The sequence below is a fragment of the Varanus komodoensis genome, unplaced genomic scaffold, assembly GCF_004798865.1.
Source record: "Varanus komodoensis strain SLA01 unplaced genomic scaffold, ASM479886v1 scaffold37, whole genome shotgun sequence".
Taxonomy (NCBI): domain Eukaryota; kingdom Metazoa; phylum Chordata; class Lepidosauria; order Squamata; family Varanidae; genus Varanus; species Varanus komodoensis.
In genome coordinates this window covers 4,013,470-4,031,036 of record NW_025335889.1, presented here as the reverse complement: position 1 = coordinate 4,031,036, position 17,567 = coordinate 4,013,470, and the positions used below count along the sequence as shown (strand labels likewise).

The window sequence follows — 17,567 nt, the reverse complement described above, 5'->3', positions numbered from 1 at the left end:
TTTGACAACCCACTTCTTATACCAATGATCACTGTCTGGATCTTCGCACATTTTCCATCGCTGGAGGTGTCATTCAGCTACATATGGTGGCTCAGCAGATGCTCAGTAAACAACCTGCCTGGGCCTGAAAAACATATAAAAGACAAGTGTATTTGGCTGGTGGGATGCATTCTTCCAGGTGAGTCAAGCTAATTTTGCAGACCCAATGTAAAGGTGTCCAATGTAAAGGTGTATCAAGTCAGATGCTTTTAATTAGGCTTTCTGACTGTACACGTGTTCTGTTATTGATTCTGAGTGGGCTTTAAACATACCTATGTTTTGCAAATGTAAATAGGAACATCCTTGTAAAACCCCGTGTCTCAAGGGCAAGGATTGTAGCCTGAGACTGTAGACTATTACATGCTGCTGAAGGTTTTACTCCTGGAGTCCACAGTACAGTACCTACAGGTTGCTACTGATCCACTAAACCTGCTGGGGTGATGTGCACTCCAAGTTCTTTCAAGCAAATGCAGTGGTTTCTTCATTCATTTCTGTAGGGGAGGGGAGATGAGGAAAGGCATCCTAAAAAAAGGCTGGAGGTGAGATGAAGAACACCCACCATCAAAGACCCTTGCCGCACGTAGGCCCTGGAAGGAGTGAATGTCTTGCTTCCTCCAGCCAAGTTTTGGACCCTTCCTATTCAAGTGATTGGAATGATTCTTCCATTTGCACATGTCCTGTGTGTGTATGGGGGGGGGGGTACCCTTGGCTGAGGGGGTAAAGCCCTCTCTGTCATCAAAGTCCCCTGGGATAACAAGGCGGGCTTCATCACTGCTCCAGCTGATTTTTGGCAGGCATACTTCCCTGCTCTGTGTTTAAGGGAATACAGCGATTTCTCTACTGTATGGTATAAAGACACGGTAACCTTCTTTGTCAAAAATGCCTTGCTATTTTAAAGCAATGGAAAATGGGCCAGGAGCCAATAAATGAATGCAGCATAAAGCAGGTGGAGTAAACTTTGCTTTGAAATTTACCACCACTTGTAAAGCCAGCTTAGTTCTTTGTTCTTTGGTTTAAAGATGCACTTGTACTGAAGTAATTGCTGTGCAAGCCATTATCAGTCTCTGAAAAACACCCAAATTCCCACTTGTTCTAGTTTTAACAAAGGATGCATGTATTATACAATCTGCATCCAGATTTGCAGTACCTCAGGTTATGACCTACTGCATCCCAAAGAGAAAAAATGCAGTGCTCCAAATAAACAAGCCAAACAAGCCATTATGCAGGGAATCTCTGCATTTGCAATTCCTCCCTGCACCCCACCAGAGCAAACAGCAACTGGAAAGATAAATTTTGGCCAGAAAATGGCATGATAGAAACTGTTAAACACCCGCAACTTTATTTTATTAAAAATAACAACACATGGTTGGATCTGAGACAAGTTTTCAAAGTAAGGTTCCATTAAAATAAATCAGACAAAGTTACTCCTGACTTAACTTTCCCATGATTTCAGTGAGAACTAAGATCAACTAACTTAAGCTGGATCTAATCCAACATGCTGGGAAATCCAAACATGAATCTCCCAAGTAACAGTGCAGGCTTTAAGTGGATTCGAGTATTGTTGTTTTTCACTCTAGTGCAGATCAAGTGCAGAGCCCTGTCAAACAGGATACAAAGTTTAGCGTTGGCAGGAGTTCCAATCATAGTCATCCCACTAGATCAATAACCAAGAATCCTTCTTTCTCCATCTTTACAAGCAGATAAGAAGGTACAGTTCCTATCTGTATGTACCCACATGCTGTGCAGCAGCAAGAAGTTCTCCACCATGGTTGCCATTGATTAGGCATTCAATACCATGAACATTCCCTGTGCCTACTTCTTTCTTCTGCAGCTGGGGATTAGATTACTTCCATAAGAACAGCTCCCAGAATGTTGTATGGACTTGTGCAGAAAAGAAAATATTGGCCACACAATCATTTCTCTCAAAGCAGCCAGTCGGACTTCCGAGTCTCAGCTGTTATACTCAGGAGCCTCGACAGTGCCTTTGAATCATGGAAGTTGGAGTAAAAAGTTTAACTTTGCTACATACCAAATAAAATGTGTTTGGCTACCTATACGGATTAATTGTGTTTGCATCAACATGCTATCTTGCTCTCCCAAAATAGCTGAAAAACAGAGTAAGCTTTCCATTCTGCCCAATGGAGAGTTGGATGCAATTCAAAGGCCTGTACTTTCTTCTAGCCACATCAACACAAGTTATTACTTTATCTGATGGAAATGACAGTTCACAAGAAGGGTGAATTCGTTGTTCGCTCTCAAGCCAGTCTCTGTCTCTTTCTCCCTCTCCTGCTCTCTTTCAGCCTAACTCACTCTCTCAAAGGACTGCTGTCTAGAAAATGATAATAATAATCCCATGTGCAGGCAGGATTCAAATATGATAGAATGATAAACAAGAAATAACAACAGGTGGATCATTATTATTAGTAGCAGTATTTTTAAAAAGTAATTCTGGAAGACATAGAGTTTAAAGAAATCAAAACCAATAGGAGTGTTGCGTTAAGTTGCCCTCCTTCCCGAATAACATAAAAGTGGATTGTTCCATCTGGCTAACTGGTAAATAGTTCTTGTTCCTGTCTATAACATAAACAGGTGGCTTGTTCCAGAGATGACTGTCACAGTTGCCCTGCACATTAAATGATACTAGCAGCACATTAGCCTTGAGCATTTGGTTTTAGTGCTCAGGTCTGGACTTCAGCCCTTGAGGTTCCTGGTACAATCCTGCTCAAGACAGATTAACAACACATCATCCAACAACCCAAGGGCTACCTTAAAATCAAAATAAATGCAGTCTCTTTCACATATCTGTATTTAATATAAATATTTAATTGTCCGTTTAAAATCATTTCAAAGAGATTTGCATGAAGGAGTCAACAGCCCCAGGACATCCAGCTGTTGCTTCAGTTTTCACCATTATCCTAATAACATCATTGATATAACCAGGCATTAATTGACATTGAGAATGCAATCCTATACCTGTCTACTCAAAAGTAAGCTCCACTGAATTCAGTAGGATTTACGACGGTATAGGACTGCAGCCTGATGGATGTAGTCGTTTTAGGAGAGGTTTCAGAGTATACTATGTGCATTTTGTTTCAGTGTAATGCTATGCTATAACCTTTCAAAAACAAGTCCACAAGCATGTGACCTCCAAACATTTTCACATAGACCAACCCCCGCTTATCTGTCTTAGAGCTTGCTAGCCTAAAAGGGGGTAGGCTGAGGAAGTGCCAACAAACTATCGCAAATCCTGAACCTAGACTGTTTGCCATTCTGAATGTTTTTGGCATGCTATCTGCAACAAAGAGAAGGCTAAATTTTCACAGCTCATGTCGAGCTGCATTTATTAAAGGTATCTGGATATATCTTCTGCTGTGAAACTTGTATTCCCCCCCCCCCAAAAGTCATATTTCTATTCACACAGGTGGGTATACATAGTATTTGTCATCTTTCTCAATGGTTAGGCTGCTGAAAAGTCCCATCGGCATCAAATGGCACAGCCATCCAGCCACAGTGAGTAGTCATATCATGAACAAACAAGTGCAGGGCTATCAAACTGAATAAATGAATAATGCCGGTGAATATTAAGATGTGAAGTAGTGCATTGTAACCCTTTTGATAACCCTTTCCCTTCCAGCTACATACGAGTACCGCTCTTTCCCACCTTGTCTCTGTCCACAGCCTTCACTAGTTTATGTTGCGTTTCAGCGATTCCTTTCAACCTACAGACAATGCCTCCATCGTGCCATTTTCATCTTTCTCTAAAACTCATATGTCTGCATAGAGAGAAAGGGATATTTCAAAGAAGGCAAGCCTTTTTCAGGCATTTCATTTTATGTCAACAAAATCGATTCACAGATCATTTGACTCCTCACATTCTTCGTTGACCATGATGGTTAATTTATTCTGGTCCAAATGCTGCCGGACTTGTCTTTGCCAAAGAAATCTCAGGGCCTGTCCAATCCTTTGACTGAAAGCCCGTAATCTCATTGTAAGATCCTCACTGGCCATCAGATACAGCAGTGGGTTCAGGGCACTGTTGAGGCTGGCCAAGCCTCGGGTTACTTGGTAGGCGGTATAGATGTTCCTCAGAGTCTGAGTGCAAGATCCCTCAAGTTGCCACTTACGGGACAGCAAGTTCAGGTTCCTAAAGATGTGATACGGAAGGAAACAGACAGAGAAAAGCACCATCACTAGAACCACCAATTTGATGCTCTTCCGTTTGAGGTTGGGGTCAACGTTTTGGTTCTTCCACAGGACCATGACTATATGGCAGTAGCACCCAATGATGATGAGAAAAGGGATGACGAAGCCAGTCACCGTTACAACCAGGATATATGGCAGGTAGGTGCCCAGGTTCTTGTGCTCAGTGGTGTCATGGCATTTCGTGCCAGTGTGGTCCGTTTTGCTGAAGCTAAAGTCAGGAGAAAGCTGAGCAATCACCCAGCCCCAAACCAAGGCACTGACACAGACGGAAGGGGCAAGTCTCTGGCACCTACCCAGCATCCTCAGAGGGTGCACGATGCCCAGGTAACGATGCACACTGACGCAGGTGAGGAAGCCAATGCTAGCATAAAGGTTGAGGTGGAAAAGAAGCCGAGTCAGCCTGCACCAGCCCCTGCCAAACAGCCACACTCGGCCCTGGAGGTAATAGGACACCAAGAAGGGCAGGGTGACCACATAGAGCAAGTCTGCCACTCCTAAGTTGCACAGCAGCACACTGAGGGAGCTCCAGCTGTTCCTCCGAGAGCTGGCACACAAATTCCACAAGCCCAGTCCATTTCCCAAAAGCCCCAGAAGAGACACCAGCAGGTAAAAAGCGGGCAGGAACCACTGGGCAAAATGCGTGTTCACAGGGCACAGAATCTGGATGTCCGAGGTGATGTCCGCGAGGCTGGTATTGACTAGGCCACCGGTCGCTTTTGTCACCTCCATGTTGAAGCTACATGGGCTGGGAGGCCAAGGGAAGTACAGCTGCCCCCCTGAGGAAGGGGCAGTCTACGGAAGGAGATCCTTCTGGGCAGGTCCCGGCAGGAGGGCAAGGGAAAGGTGCGGCTGCATCAGACGTCCAGGATGGGGCTCTGCAATCTCAGGGAACCGGCAGGCTGCACTGCTGGAGAACCTACGGCGCGCTTTGGAAGGACCTCGGAGCGTCGTCCTGGGACTGGCGTGGATGCAAGAGGGAGTTCGCGAAGGGATGAAGGGCGACAAACCTTCGCAGGAGAGGCTTCGTGAGAGCTCCGCAGGCGGGGAAGGAAAACGGATGCGGTGGACGGAGAATGACACGCGTGCAGGCGCTTTCCTTGCATGGATGGCGGTCCCTGGAAGGCAGCGGAAAGGCAAGCCGCCGCTGTCGCCCTTGGGTTTCCGGTTTGCTGCGTCGCCAGCTCCGGTTCTCACCCCGCGACTCCCCGGAGGGCTGACTCGGAGTGCCCGGGCGTCGCCTTCCGACGTGCTGGGGTCGCGGCTCTGCACGCCGAGTGTCCAGTGCGGCTGGCGCTGCTGGCGGAGCGCGGCGCGTCTGCCGAGCGCGGGACACGAGCGAAGACGGGGCGAGACGGGGCGGGAGAGGAGAGGGCGGCAGCCGGGAGGACTGCAGAGGAGGGCTCCGAAAGCGAAAATGCGGGCTGGGGGTGCGCGGGAGGGCAGAACTGCCGCCGCGCGGCTGTCCCTGCTCTGAACTCTTGCGAAGAGGCCCCCTTGGGTGTACGGCCCGTGCCAAGTTGCTGGCTCTCGCCACGTACTCCTGTTTATACGCACGGCTTACTGGTTCTACGTGAAGTTGTTGGCGCCAAATAAGGAAAGGAGTTGATCAGGAACCTCCACCTCTGTTCTTGGTCTTGGGGAGGGGGGGCGCAGTAAGCACTAGATCGTTTCCCCAAACTGAATGTCCCCCAGATATGCTGGGCTACAGCGTCCAACATTCCCAGCCCGCATAGCCAGTGCTTACCGCACTCACTCCTTCAGCACATAACTTGCCCTTCTCCGGATGGAGGGGCCTTGCCAAGGTCCGTGCCACCTTAGCCTGATGGGAGTCGTAGTGCAACACATCTGGAAGCTCCAGATTGGGGAAGGCTGTGGCAGAAACAAGAAGCACACATCGGGGTGGCCAAAGGCAAGGAATGCGTAAGCTGAGGCCGGCCGGCCAACACATCTGCTGCACACAACGGATACGCGCTCTGCACCACCACACATTATGACCAACAGCTGTGGGTCAGGCATTAATGCTCACGCTTACCTGGCTTCCATGTAAGAATTTGGCATCATGAGAAGCATCTCTTCTTGGGTCCCCTTGTGGTTAATGATTCCTGGTACCCGCCAAGTCAAGTGATGGGGCAGAGTCTTCAGTCAATGCTGTGGAAAGGAGTGTGTGCCGTTCTCAACAGGCACACTTTGAGCTGGAGATCTCCTGCCCTGTATGTTAGCCTGTTCTAAGGTAGATCGAAACAAAAGGGGATCGAAGGTGCTTCCATCTCCTCCTGGATTGTCAGAGATGGTGCCATGTCATGATGCCCTTCTTGGAATACAGTCTGAGGCTGAGGACTCCAAGTATAGCAGTAGGTGGTTGCTGGTTTAAAAACACAACAACTTGTGAGGCCCTAATAGTGTGATCATACAGGTTGTGCTTCTGATGTTTCCCTGGGTGATGCAAAAGTGTTGTCTATTTGATTGCATCACTGTAGAAAAAGATGTCTCATCATTTTCAGAAATTTCCATTTGTGTGATTCCCATACTTGTACATATTCAGTTCTAGCCCTCAGGACTACCAAAAGTAGTCTCTCTGGGCCAAGCACTGCAACATACGGTGGCTTCTGGATGTTGTTTTAAATCTGCTTGTCCAGCTTTTGAACCCCTTTCCCCCACCCTACTTGACCTCCTCCCGTGCATATGCATGTAGAAGGGCTTTGAGTGGGGTGTGGGCGGGCCCTGGGACAGCCACTCCTGCTGAGCTGGCATGGCATTCTTGCCTGTCGTTCATTTTTCCCACAGCAGTGGCACTGGTAGAGTAGCTGGCTGTGAGCAAAGGAGTGTGGCTCATGCACATGTGGGGAGTCATGGGTGCTTGCTGTGCGCACAGGCTGAATGAAGATGTGGCACTCAGCAACTCAGCGTCTCTTGCTGGCAATGAGCGTCTCTTGGCACATGGGTATCAGTCGCTGCAGAATTCTGCCTTGTCAGCTTCTGGGTCTTGTCCATTAGTGCATCCGAGATGTCATGGGCATTGAAAGGATAGAGACATGTTGCTATTCCAGATGTAGACAAAGCCTCAGTTTGTCCAGATCCAATATATGCAGTGTGTGTGTGTGTGTGTGTTGGGAGAGGTGCAGTATTTTCACAGATAGGTTTAAGACAATTAGAATCAGTCACATGCCTTCAAAATGGTTGCCATCTGTAGTTTTTAGAAGCACTTGTATTTAAAAAATAAACATTTAAAAAAGCAAGACTGCTCGATTGAATGGAGACACTCTTTTTAGTTAATTAAAAATGTCTTTTAAAAACCAGTAGTCTAACCAATTAATTAATTTAACATTGCAATCTGAGTCATAAAAAATGACAGCATCTTTGTACCTAGTAAAGACAGTATCACTTTCTTAAGACTCATAGTAATGAAACACAACAAGATGCTTTCCAAAAGCTGTATTTGCCAGGAATTATTGCCTTTACATGGTCCACTGTGTTGGCAAAAATTATGGTACATCTAGATTCCCTACCTAGAATGCTTCATCTGTCTTAGTTGAATTATAACACTGTTCTCAGGCAAAATTGGACATGAAGTTAAATGCTTTTTTGTGTTTCACATGCATGCTCTTTAAAAAAGCACACACATAAATATTATCCACCCATAGGGGTGCCTATGATAATTATCAGGATTACAGCAGATGTGGAAAGTGAACTGGTTAAGGTGACTCCTCTACATATGACTAAATCTGGAGTCAACTTATGGTCCAGAGAAGCATTCCAGGAAAAAGGAGAACTGAAGGTCTGGAGGATTGCCACCAATGTGCACTGGCATATGCGTTGTATCACGTGTCTGACACGCAGTGCCATGTAGATGTGACTGAGCAAATACTAGTATGAGCAATGAGGCTCAGTTTGAATTATGGCACCGAGAGTTTCTTAGTACAAAGTGTCTTTGGATCTACTAGTTTTCATGCCTTTTTTAAAAACTTATCTGAAATAAATCAGCTTTCCCCAACTTGGTGGTTTCCAGATGCTCTGGACTGCAACTTCCTTAGTTCTCAGCCCATGTGGCCATTCCCAGCATTCTGGTGGAGAATGCAAAAGCTGCCGTCCCACACAGCTGGTGGCCACCAGGATGTGGGTGGAGGCTGCTTTAACTCATGTAAAGAAGCACAGGAAGCTCACTGCGGATTGCCTGTTATTTGTCAGCATCGGCTTTTGCTTGTGCTGTTTTTGATACTATTATCGGGGTTAATAAATGCCTGGTATGAGTCTATTTCCAGCATGAATGCTTTCCTTGGCAGCCATGAGGAGGTATAGAGGCTGATAAACAAGCTTCTGCATTAGAACCTTGGCTTGGATTTGCCTTGTTCACTCAGGTTGGGGCCTCATCCAGCAAATTCAGCAGCTGGTTGCAACAGTAGCCAGCCAGATGCCACGGAGATTAGATAAGGCATTAGGGCAAAGTGTCTCACTTACTGTTTGCTTCCAGCACCTCTGGTAGCTGGAGATACTCTGCCTCTGAATGAATGTCTTATTTTTCTAATGTTAGTGACTGACATATCTGTCATCACACAGGTTCATGAAGCCCATAAATGTATTGGGTTAAAACATGCTACCTTTTACCTGGCCTTTGATTAGCACCCTCCCTCATCACCTACACATACCACTGAGGACATCTTTGGAGACCCTCCTCCAGGTTTCTCCACAGGTGGGACATGAAATGGGTGGCAACCAAAGTGAAGGGGACCTTTTCAGCTGTGGCTCTCTACTTAGGGCTTTGTTTCCCCAGAGAGACTTCTTGCATCTAGATCAAGCCCTTCCTGGTGGAAGCAAGTGCCTTTTCCTCCTGGCTAGGTCTTTTCATTTGAAGAAATAGATGCTGATACTGTTTCTTTGCTGGGAGTTGAAGTCCAACTCATCTGCAGGGCACCAGCTGGGGGAAGGTTGGGTAGCCCATCTTTGCCTTTTCCAGGATCCCAGGAATTCATTCCTGCTGTTAGATTTCTGATTATCAAGGGTGAAGCCCTCTTCTCCCTTTACCGCCACCCCAGCTTTTGATTATTTGTTACGGAGCAGTATCTTACAGGGAGGAGACAAGGATGTACTGCAGCTCATGGATGGATGAAGTCCCTGCCTGCACTTGAGAGCTGGCTGCAGAAATGGCTACCATGCACAGAAGGCTATCCCTTGTGGAATGGGACTTCCCTGCAACCTCTTCCTGTCATGCTAGAGAAATTTGGAGAGGGGCACAGTGGGGAAAAAAAGGATGCTGTAGGTGGTAGTCTTCTGAATAGTATGCTAAATCGAGTGCTAGAATATGGGGCGATTTGTGCCCAGTGGCTCCCTATAATTATGCTTGGTCTAATAAAGCCAGGGCTTTCTCTAGAACCAAAAGAGAAGAGAATATTGCTGGAGAAGAGAATAATGCTAGGGAAAGTCACAAGCATTAGAAGGAAAGGAAGACAAACGATGGGATGGGTTGACTCCATCAAGGAAGCCCCAGCCTTGAGCAGGGCTGTCACGGATATGACATTTTAGAGGACTTTCATTCATACAGTCACCACAAGTCAGAGACAACTTGATGGCACGTAACAACAGTAGCAGCAGCAACATTAATTATTATTATTATATGACAATAATAAACAAAAGGGAATAACAAAAATAGCAAACAAAAAGAAACAGGAAGAACTTTTAATAATATATCTATGTATAAGAATCATTTTCATCACCCTTTCTTCAAGAGATAATGAATATAAACAGTTCATATATCTAAAAAAGCATCCATGTGAGATTGATGGCTAATGGAGAAATGTTTAAAGCTAGCAAGGGCAGTAAGATCTTCAGTTCATGACAAGTGGTGGGTGTTTATCCTTTCAGGCTTGACGTATGGATCTCGTTGCAACTGCAAAGGCTCTCAGTAGCCACTTTTGTGGTCCATCTGTTAATCTCCAGATGATAGGTATGTCTCTAAAAGCTCACAGACATCCACTATTATGACAGATTTTTCAAGCACAAAATTTATACAGTCCTCTACAGATTAATGTAGGCTATTAGAATCAGGTCTGACCCAAGTCACATTGCAATCTAAGGCAAAAGATGAGATACACCACACTCTGCCCCATCCTGGCACCATTGCAAGTGCAGAAGCTCATTGGGTTGGCTGTTGAACCTTTCTTAAATACTGAGAGTGGGATAGTGCCCACTGCCACATCCATGGGCAGCAGGCGGATTTAAAGTGCAGAATAGGCCATGTGGTACACACAGCTCTGTATTCCAAGAGAGAGGACTGGCCAGGTGTTGGGTAGTCCAGAAAGAACAGCTGTGGGTAGCAGCCACCACTACCCACCATCATCAGCCCTTGAAGGCAATTACTTCTCTCTGTCTAATGGCTAGGCCTGTGCTGGTTAGAATCTTTGACCTGTAATAATGTAGATATAGATTTGCACTTAGATTTGCACAAGTTGTGCCAGTGTAGCACTCATGGAATGGAGAAGGCAGCAGGTTTCATTTCCAGTTCCACCATTTTGCAGTTCTGCGCCTTGGCTCCAGGTTGATTTGGACATTCTTGTCAAAACAAGACAAAGCTGAAGTCTGCCCTAGGCCAGCTTCACACTGACTTCTTCTGTCTTGTCTTGTCTTGTCTTGTCCTGTTAGCTCCAAGTGACAGCATTCATGTTTTGGATTTATGCAGGATGGAGCCTAGAACTGGATACTGCCAAAATGATTGTGCTCAGCCTTGGGTTCTAGAAGACTTTTCAGCAGCAACTGCAGGAGGTTTCTCCAACAAGTAACTCATTGTAATTTTATTTATATTATTATTTATTATATTTCAATATTGTCCAATAACCAGAACTTTCTGGGTGGTTAACAAAATAAGCGTTCCCTTTTCTGCTGATGTACTATGCCTGCCCGGAGTCCAAGAAAGAGTCACAAGCACTGTTAAACAGCAGAAGAGTTGCAGGCACCTTGCTAGGCAATCAAATTATTGATTTCACTAACCCAGCAATGTAGAAACTGAAGACCAGCAGCTCCACAGGTAAAGATCTTTTGCATCACCTGTTACCAGATCTTTTAAAATGGAGATGCCAGGAACTGAACTGGGAATCTTTCGAATTCTGTATGGAGCTGTGGCAACTTCCCAAAAGGCCAAAACAAAGAGCGTGAATTCCCCTCAGCATCCTATTAATTTAGATGTTTACTCTGCTTTGCCTTCTATCATTCAACTGTGTGAGCTGGAGATAAGGCCAGTTTCCTCAGTCATCAGAAGTATCTCTCTCCACTCCATTTATTGCAGGATAATGGAATGCAGCCTGACTGGGGGTGGGGGAGATGCGTGTGCACGTGTGCGTGTGCTTGCATGTGCATGTGTGTGCAGAGAGGAAGGATTCATCTGCTATTACAGCATCCTGAAAGATCAGAGTCCTGACAGGTGAGGTCACCCACTACAGGAACTGGAGACGGAGTCTTCCGCCAGTGGAACAGCATCCTTAGGGACAGCACTGTAAGCCCTGCGTGAGGGCGGACTGGCAACTATTCACTTACATGAGTAGAAGGGCCATTCTGGAACACAACCAGCATTTGCGCTAAGAGCCTAAGAAAGGCCAGGGTGGCTCAGACCAAAGACCTTCTAGTCTGACATTATGTTCCTATACTGGCCAATCAGTTACCCATGGGAAGCCAAGAAGCAGGATATGGGTGCAGTAGCACCCTCCTGCTTGTGAGGCCCAACAAACAGAAGTCTACAGCCTCCAGTAATGTCTCATATGGCCACTGTGGTTAGGGCCTGCCCCTTGCCCTAGTTTTTGTATAGATATTATTTCCAGCTTTTGAAAAAAAATACCTTGTTTTTTATACCTTTCTCCTTCAATGGGTTCCCAGAATAGGCTGCAAAAAGGTATATAAAATGGTAACATTTAAGACTAATTCCTACACAAAGTTACTTACTATCCTCCCATCATTTTGTTTGTTTGATTGTTTTGAATTCATATACCATTTCCTCAGCACATTGCTCTTGGGACGGTTTACAAATACATGGCTTAGCCTTAGCAGAATCACCAGTCCGGAAGATAGATAAGAACTTGATTGCCTCTTTCCAACAAAAAGTGAAACAAAAAGGAGGCACACCTAACCCCACACACATACGCAGTTGCGTCCAGGAATACTATGTGACTAATTTATATAATGGCACTCTCCACACCCTCCTCCAGTTCCATGCGTTGGTAGACTTTGAACAGATCCTAACTGCTGTACCATTGACCTGAGCAACTGTTCAGAGAAGGTTCTCTGTATGTGATATGGAGGTAATTATCAGGCTCAAAGACTGGGCATCTTGTGTAGATCCCACAGATGTACATACAGTCAGCTTGTGTGGCTGATTTCATGGACATTACACTCTTAACAAATTCATGGGGGTAATTATGCCTTTTTCCTTCAAATACAAAATGCTTCCTGGAACACTGCAAGACAAGCATCCCCAGGTTCCAGTACTGCTGTCATTTTCTTCAAGTGCAGAGTTCTCATTTTCCAACCAACTGAACTGTTTTAGCCAGTTTAGACCCCACAAGCCTAATTCAGACCTTTTATCACTAGGAATGCACACTGATCTCCACTATAATCCCCCAGTTTCACAATCTACTTTACACTGGTTTTAGGTCTCTTACTATCTTGACCAGGTTGCTCTTCAAACTGAAGACACTTTTAAACAACAAACTGTCCTCTGGCAAACCTGTCAAAGAGAAGACTGTCCTTTTAAAAAGAAGACACATAGCCACTCTATGTATCTTTTCTGGTTCAGGCCACAATTCTATGCATACTAATGCTATGCAATCCAATAAGTCTGGGAGTTAGACTTATTGAATACAGTAAGATTATTGTCCAAGCAAACAGAGATAGGAGTGTTGAGAACATGTCCAATCTTTAGGCATTAGGACATTGTGTTCTTTCAATCTGAACTTCTTCAGACACAGTTAAATGTCCTAAAGCTTATGTGGCAGGCAATCTGGGTGTTGTTGTTGTTGTTGTTTTTAGTTACAAGCCTTTTTAAGTTTCTCTCTGCAGGTTCCAAAACTGTTGCCAGTTCCACAGTTCTTGGCCCTGGGTCAGTTTTTCTCCTGCCAGCAGCTGCCTTTGAATTTTCTCATAATTCACTCCAGAAACCACAAACAAACCTATCTCTCAGCATTTCCTCATTGCCAAGCGAACAGTACTTTCCAGCATATTGAGCTCAGATATCTATTCTCCCTTTGCCTTCTCAAATTGTTATGGAATTTAAAACACTCCACAAGAATGCACCTTCAGATTCTGTTCAAATATTTTGCAGGTCTGCTAAAGCTTTGTTTCCTGGCTTTCTGTGCCCACAACACATTTCATGAGGGGAAATATCTTTCACCGCCTCAGACACTGAGAAATACTGTTTTCTCTTCATCCCAGTCTCTGATTCCATTTGCTAGATAATGGTGCCCCAGTCTAGGAATAGTTTGCTCCTATCCTTTTTTTTCAGTGCTGAGCCTTTGTGATGATTCCTCACCACCATTTGCATATAGAGTCCCTTCTTGAGTCTGTTTCTGTGGGCCAGAGAACATACTGCTTTATCACTGGGAAGAACAAATGAAGGCCAAAGCCATTATATTTTGTTCAGGTGTCTGCTCCATTCACACATAAAGCTGGGATGAGGTGTATGTATGGCATTAATATCAAAATGGGTTCAAGAGGAGTGTTTAACCTTCCCGCATGCTCCATGGATCCAGGCATATTCCTCCCACTTTCATTTCAGCGTTGGATATGGGAACCTATGGGAAGAGCCCTCGGCTGGCTCCTCCTATCCTGTCCTCCACAGTGACCGGCCAAACAGATTTTGGAAGCATGGCCCCAGGAGGGTTGGCCCTCACATCCAAGACCCAGGCCCACCTCCCCTGATGACTGACCAGGGAATGACAGGTGGCATGGGCATCCAAGGCAGCAGGCTGAAAGTCCTTATTCTGTAAGCACAGGGGTGTAATGATTTAAGCAAGTTTCAAATGCAAAACTCCACATTTTCAGAGCATATATTTTTTAAAAAAATCACAGCAAGCAGTTTCATCGTTATAATCTATAAGTGGGCCATTTCTTTTCTACTCTCGCCATTCCATGCTTTTACACCTGCTTCTGTGTTCCTGATAGTTTAGGGATGATGACAATCTCTCTTCCCTTGTTGCATCCCAGCTAGGCTGGAACAAAAGTAGGTGACATGATTGAGGGCTTTTACTCATTCTGAGCTCATCTTTCCCTACTTGTCATTGTTTGCACGTTCTTTAAATGATGACACAACTCTTCAGTTTGGCTTCTGTAACAAGAGTTTTCTGCAAGATTTACATACAGCAGGAAGGATTTATTCATGAAAGCAAAAGGAAGCACAATTCCCTCTTATATGTGTGTTAAACCACTACATGACAATATCAGCTAGAGGTTAGGTTTATTTACTTACTAACTTATGACTTTTCTAGACCATTGAATTAACAAAAGCCCTTAGAAAAGACAGAAGGGAAAGTGCTCAGATCTCAATTTGTGTAGTTCTTGGATCTTGATTCTGCAATGAAACAAGAATTATATACTGCCAATTAAAAGCCAATTGTGTGGACAAGCTCTGCATGTGGATAAATAATGTGTGGGAACTGTTTCATTCATCTGTGCACCTTTCTGATGTTAATACAAACCCCTATTCTGTGAACAGAGTAGACGCACATAAACATGAAAGGTGAAATCATGAAGTTACAAGAAACAAAAGGGCGGGGGTGAGTCCTGCTGATGATTACAGGGCTTTCCAACCGTCATCTTCTGCGTTGCTGCACCTGTTCCCGCTAGCCCCTGCGTGCTGTCTCTGACTCATACTAGAGGGGGACAAAATGCTGAGAACCGGCATTTGTAGAGAAAGGAAATGCACTGAGAAGAAGCATGTTTCCACTTTCAGATGCACAAATAATGAGTAATCGGACGTGGTTTTATTAAAGCATATATTGTGTAGGTTTTGCTGAGGTTCAAATGCCCAGGCACAGTTTTGAAGTTTCTGTCTGCAGATCCTGATTAAGGCCATTAGAGGGCATTTACACTTCATTCTTGAGCCAAGCTTAAAGAAAGTTTCAGTCCCTTCAATAACGCTTCTGAATAATCTCCATAGCCTGCTTTTTTTTTAATGTTGCTTTTCAGCTCTGCTGTTTTGTTTTTCTTTTGGATTTCCTTTTTTGTCTTCAGGCTATAAACAATCTGAGCTTGGATAATATCTAGCGTGCCCAGTACTTTTGTGTGTGTGCAGTGGGAGTTTGTGTGTGTGTGTGTGTGTGTGTGTGTGTGTGTTGGGAAGGGTACCTAGATGTATTTTACAGCATCTCTGCTTAGAACACGAAGGCACAGTGTAATGCGCAGGTGCGTCTTTGCTATTTGGAGAAAGCTGACTTTTCAAAGTAGGATCTGTCACCAGCACCGGGAGACAAAGAAGCCACTTGTTTCAGTGACAGCTTGAACACGTTCCATTTATTTTTGGTACCAGCTGGATATAGCAGGATAATTGTTGTCTTATTCTCTGGGGCCAGCACAAAAATAATTGACTTTTCCATAGACACAAAGGCACTGAAACCTTCAGTACTAAGTCTCTTCTCCTGGGAGTCAGACCAAAAATGTTCCTGATAGTTTTAGTCCAATTATTTCAAAATTTATTTGCCTGGTACAACAGTGCTGTCGTGAGTAAGAAACAGTCACTTCTAAGCCAGGGCAAAGTTGTGTCTTGAAGTTCTGGCCTGAAGGGGGCATCCAACAGCTTCAGGCCAGAGCTAAGAAATTTGAGCTGGCTGATGGGAACCGGCCAGGGCAAACAGCAAGATGGTGGCACAAAGGCGAAGCAGATCCAAATGGCTGAGAGGGGACCAAAACCAGGATCTCCCAAGCCCCTGCCTAGCACTCTTAACCACTACATCACATTGGCTTATTGAAGGCTCAATTAAACAAATTATGCAGAATCTTCATGAAAGTAACAGTCCCTAGATTACTATGTCAAATTGGATTGCTTAAGTTTTATGTCATGTCCTTTAAACTTTTGTTGTTGCTATGAGCTATGAGGTTGTCTCCAACTTATGGCAACCCTATGAATGAATAGGCCTTCCAAAAACCCCTATCCATGAAAGCCCTGCTCAGCTCTTCAAGGCTGTGGCTTCCTTTAAGGGGTCTGTTCAGCTCACAGTTGGTCTTCTCCTTCTTCTGCCTTTGACTTTTCCTAGCATGATTGTTTTCTCCAGCAAGTCTTCACTTCTCATGAAGTCCTCAACGTATGACAGCTTCAGGTTTGTTATTTTTGCTTCTAGGGAAAGCTTAGGCTTGACTTTAAATTTTACTCCACCCATTATAGTAGTCATATATAACTCTCCACAAAGCCCAAAAGATTTTTCATGAACAGTTTCAGTAGTTTCGAAAACAGCTTATACCTTTGGAAATTTGATGGTGATTGTGGTTAAAGGGCCAAGAATATTGGCCTTTTCAGAGTGATCCTAATCTCCCTGGATTTTCTCCTGGCCAGCTATGCAGTGATTCATGATGTTCTCGTATTTGCAACTTGTTCCCTAATTGGCTGGGATTGCCCATGTCGCTCAATGATGTTATCATACAGACACAATCAAACATCATCCTGTTTACAACATGATCCCCGATTGGGTGGGATAGCCTGTGTGAGTAAGAAAGAGCACACAATAATGCAAACGAAAATGGCACCAAAGCATCAGCAGAGAGTGGAAACTATGGCCTGATGCAGAAGAGATGCAGTGAACATTCACAGAACTAGCTTCGTTTTCTCCCCAGGAAATTCTTCTATTTCCTTGCAAGTATTATTTTGGAAAGCAAAATGGATAATCATTCAGCATTGCCCTACTTCTATTGTTTGCATGCTGGCTCACTGCTTGCGCTTAATCACGGGAAGTGCCTCCGTGCCACAATCCTGGAAGTAGTTGGCAGTGGGATGGAGACTGTTTTTCGCATCAGGTGTTGAACTTCAGGCCACCTTGGTTCTCCAGATGACCATGTCATCTTCCTGTGTCCCCATCTGACTTCCTCTGACTTTTCCTCGATCACCAATCTGTCAGTGGTTTCCAGGTTTAACATAAATGCTCCCCATTTTTAAAGATTTGAAAAGGCTCTCCCAAGGTTTTGTTACTGGCTGTACAAGCTTTAAGCTAAAATATGCAGGTATTTTTGGCCCCATTCTCTTTGCCTTCAGCCTGCTCACCAAAAAATTTGATCTGAAATTGATGTTGACTTTCCAGCTGAAAGGGGTTCAACATCCCATTGCAAGGCTTGTGATTCTGAAAGAAGCAAGCTAATGAGACATG

General features: G+C 44.7%; 2 protein-coding genes across 2 annotated transcripts in view; one reads left to right on the top strand and one right to left on the bottom strand.

The window, feature by feature from the left end:
- Positions 1-1,361: 1,361 nt before the first annotated feature.
- On the bottom strand, positions 1,362-5,111 carry LOC123028458 (P2Y purinoceptor 1-like). Its single transcript, XM_044440269.1, has one exon. The coding sequence runs from the start codon at positions 4,969-4,971 to the stop codon at positions 3,889-3,891; it is 1,083 nt and encodes a 360-aa protein (XP_044296204.1). The 5' UTR covers positions 4,972-5,111; the 3' UTR covers positions 1,362-3,888.
- The window catches only part of ADA (adenosine deaminase), a 126,739-nt gene continuing 113,488 nt past the window's right edge, over positions 4,317-17,567 (top strand). The window contains exon 1 of the mRNA XM_044440271.1: positions 4,317-4,380. The gene's annotated coding sequence lies outside the window, so the exon portion shown is untranslated. The remainder of the gene's footprint in view (positions 4,381-17,567) is intronic.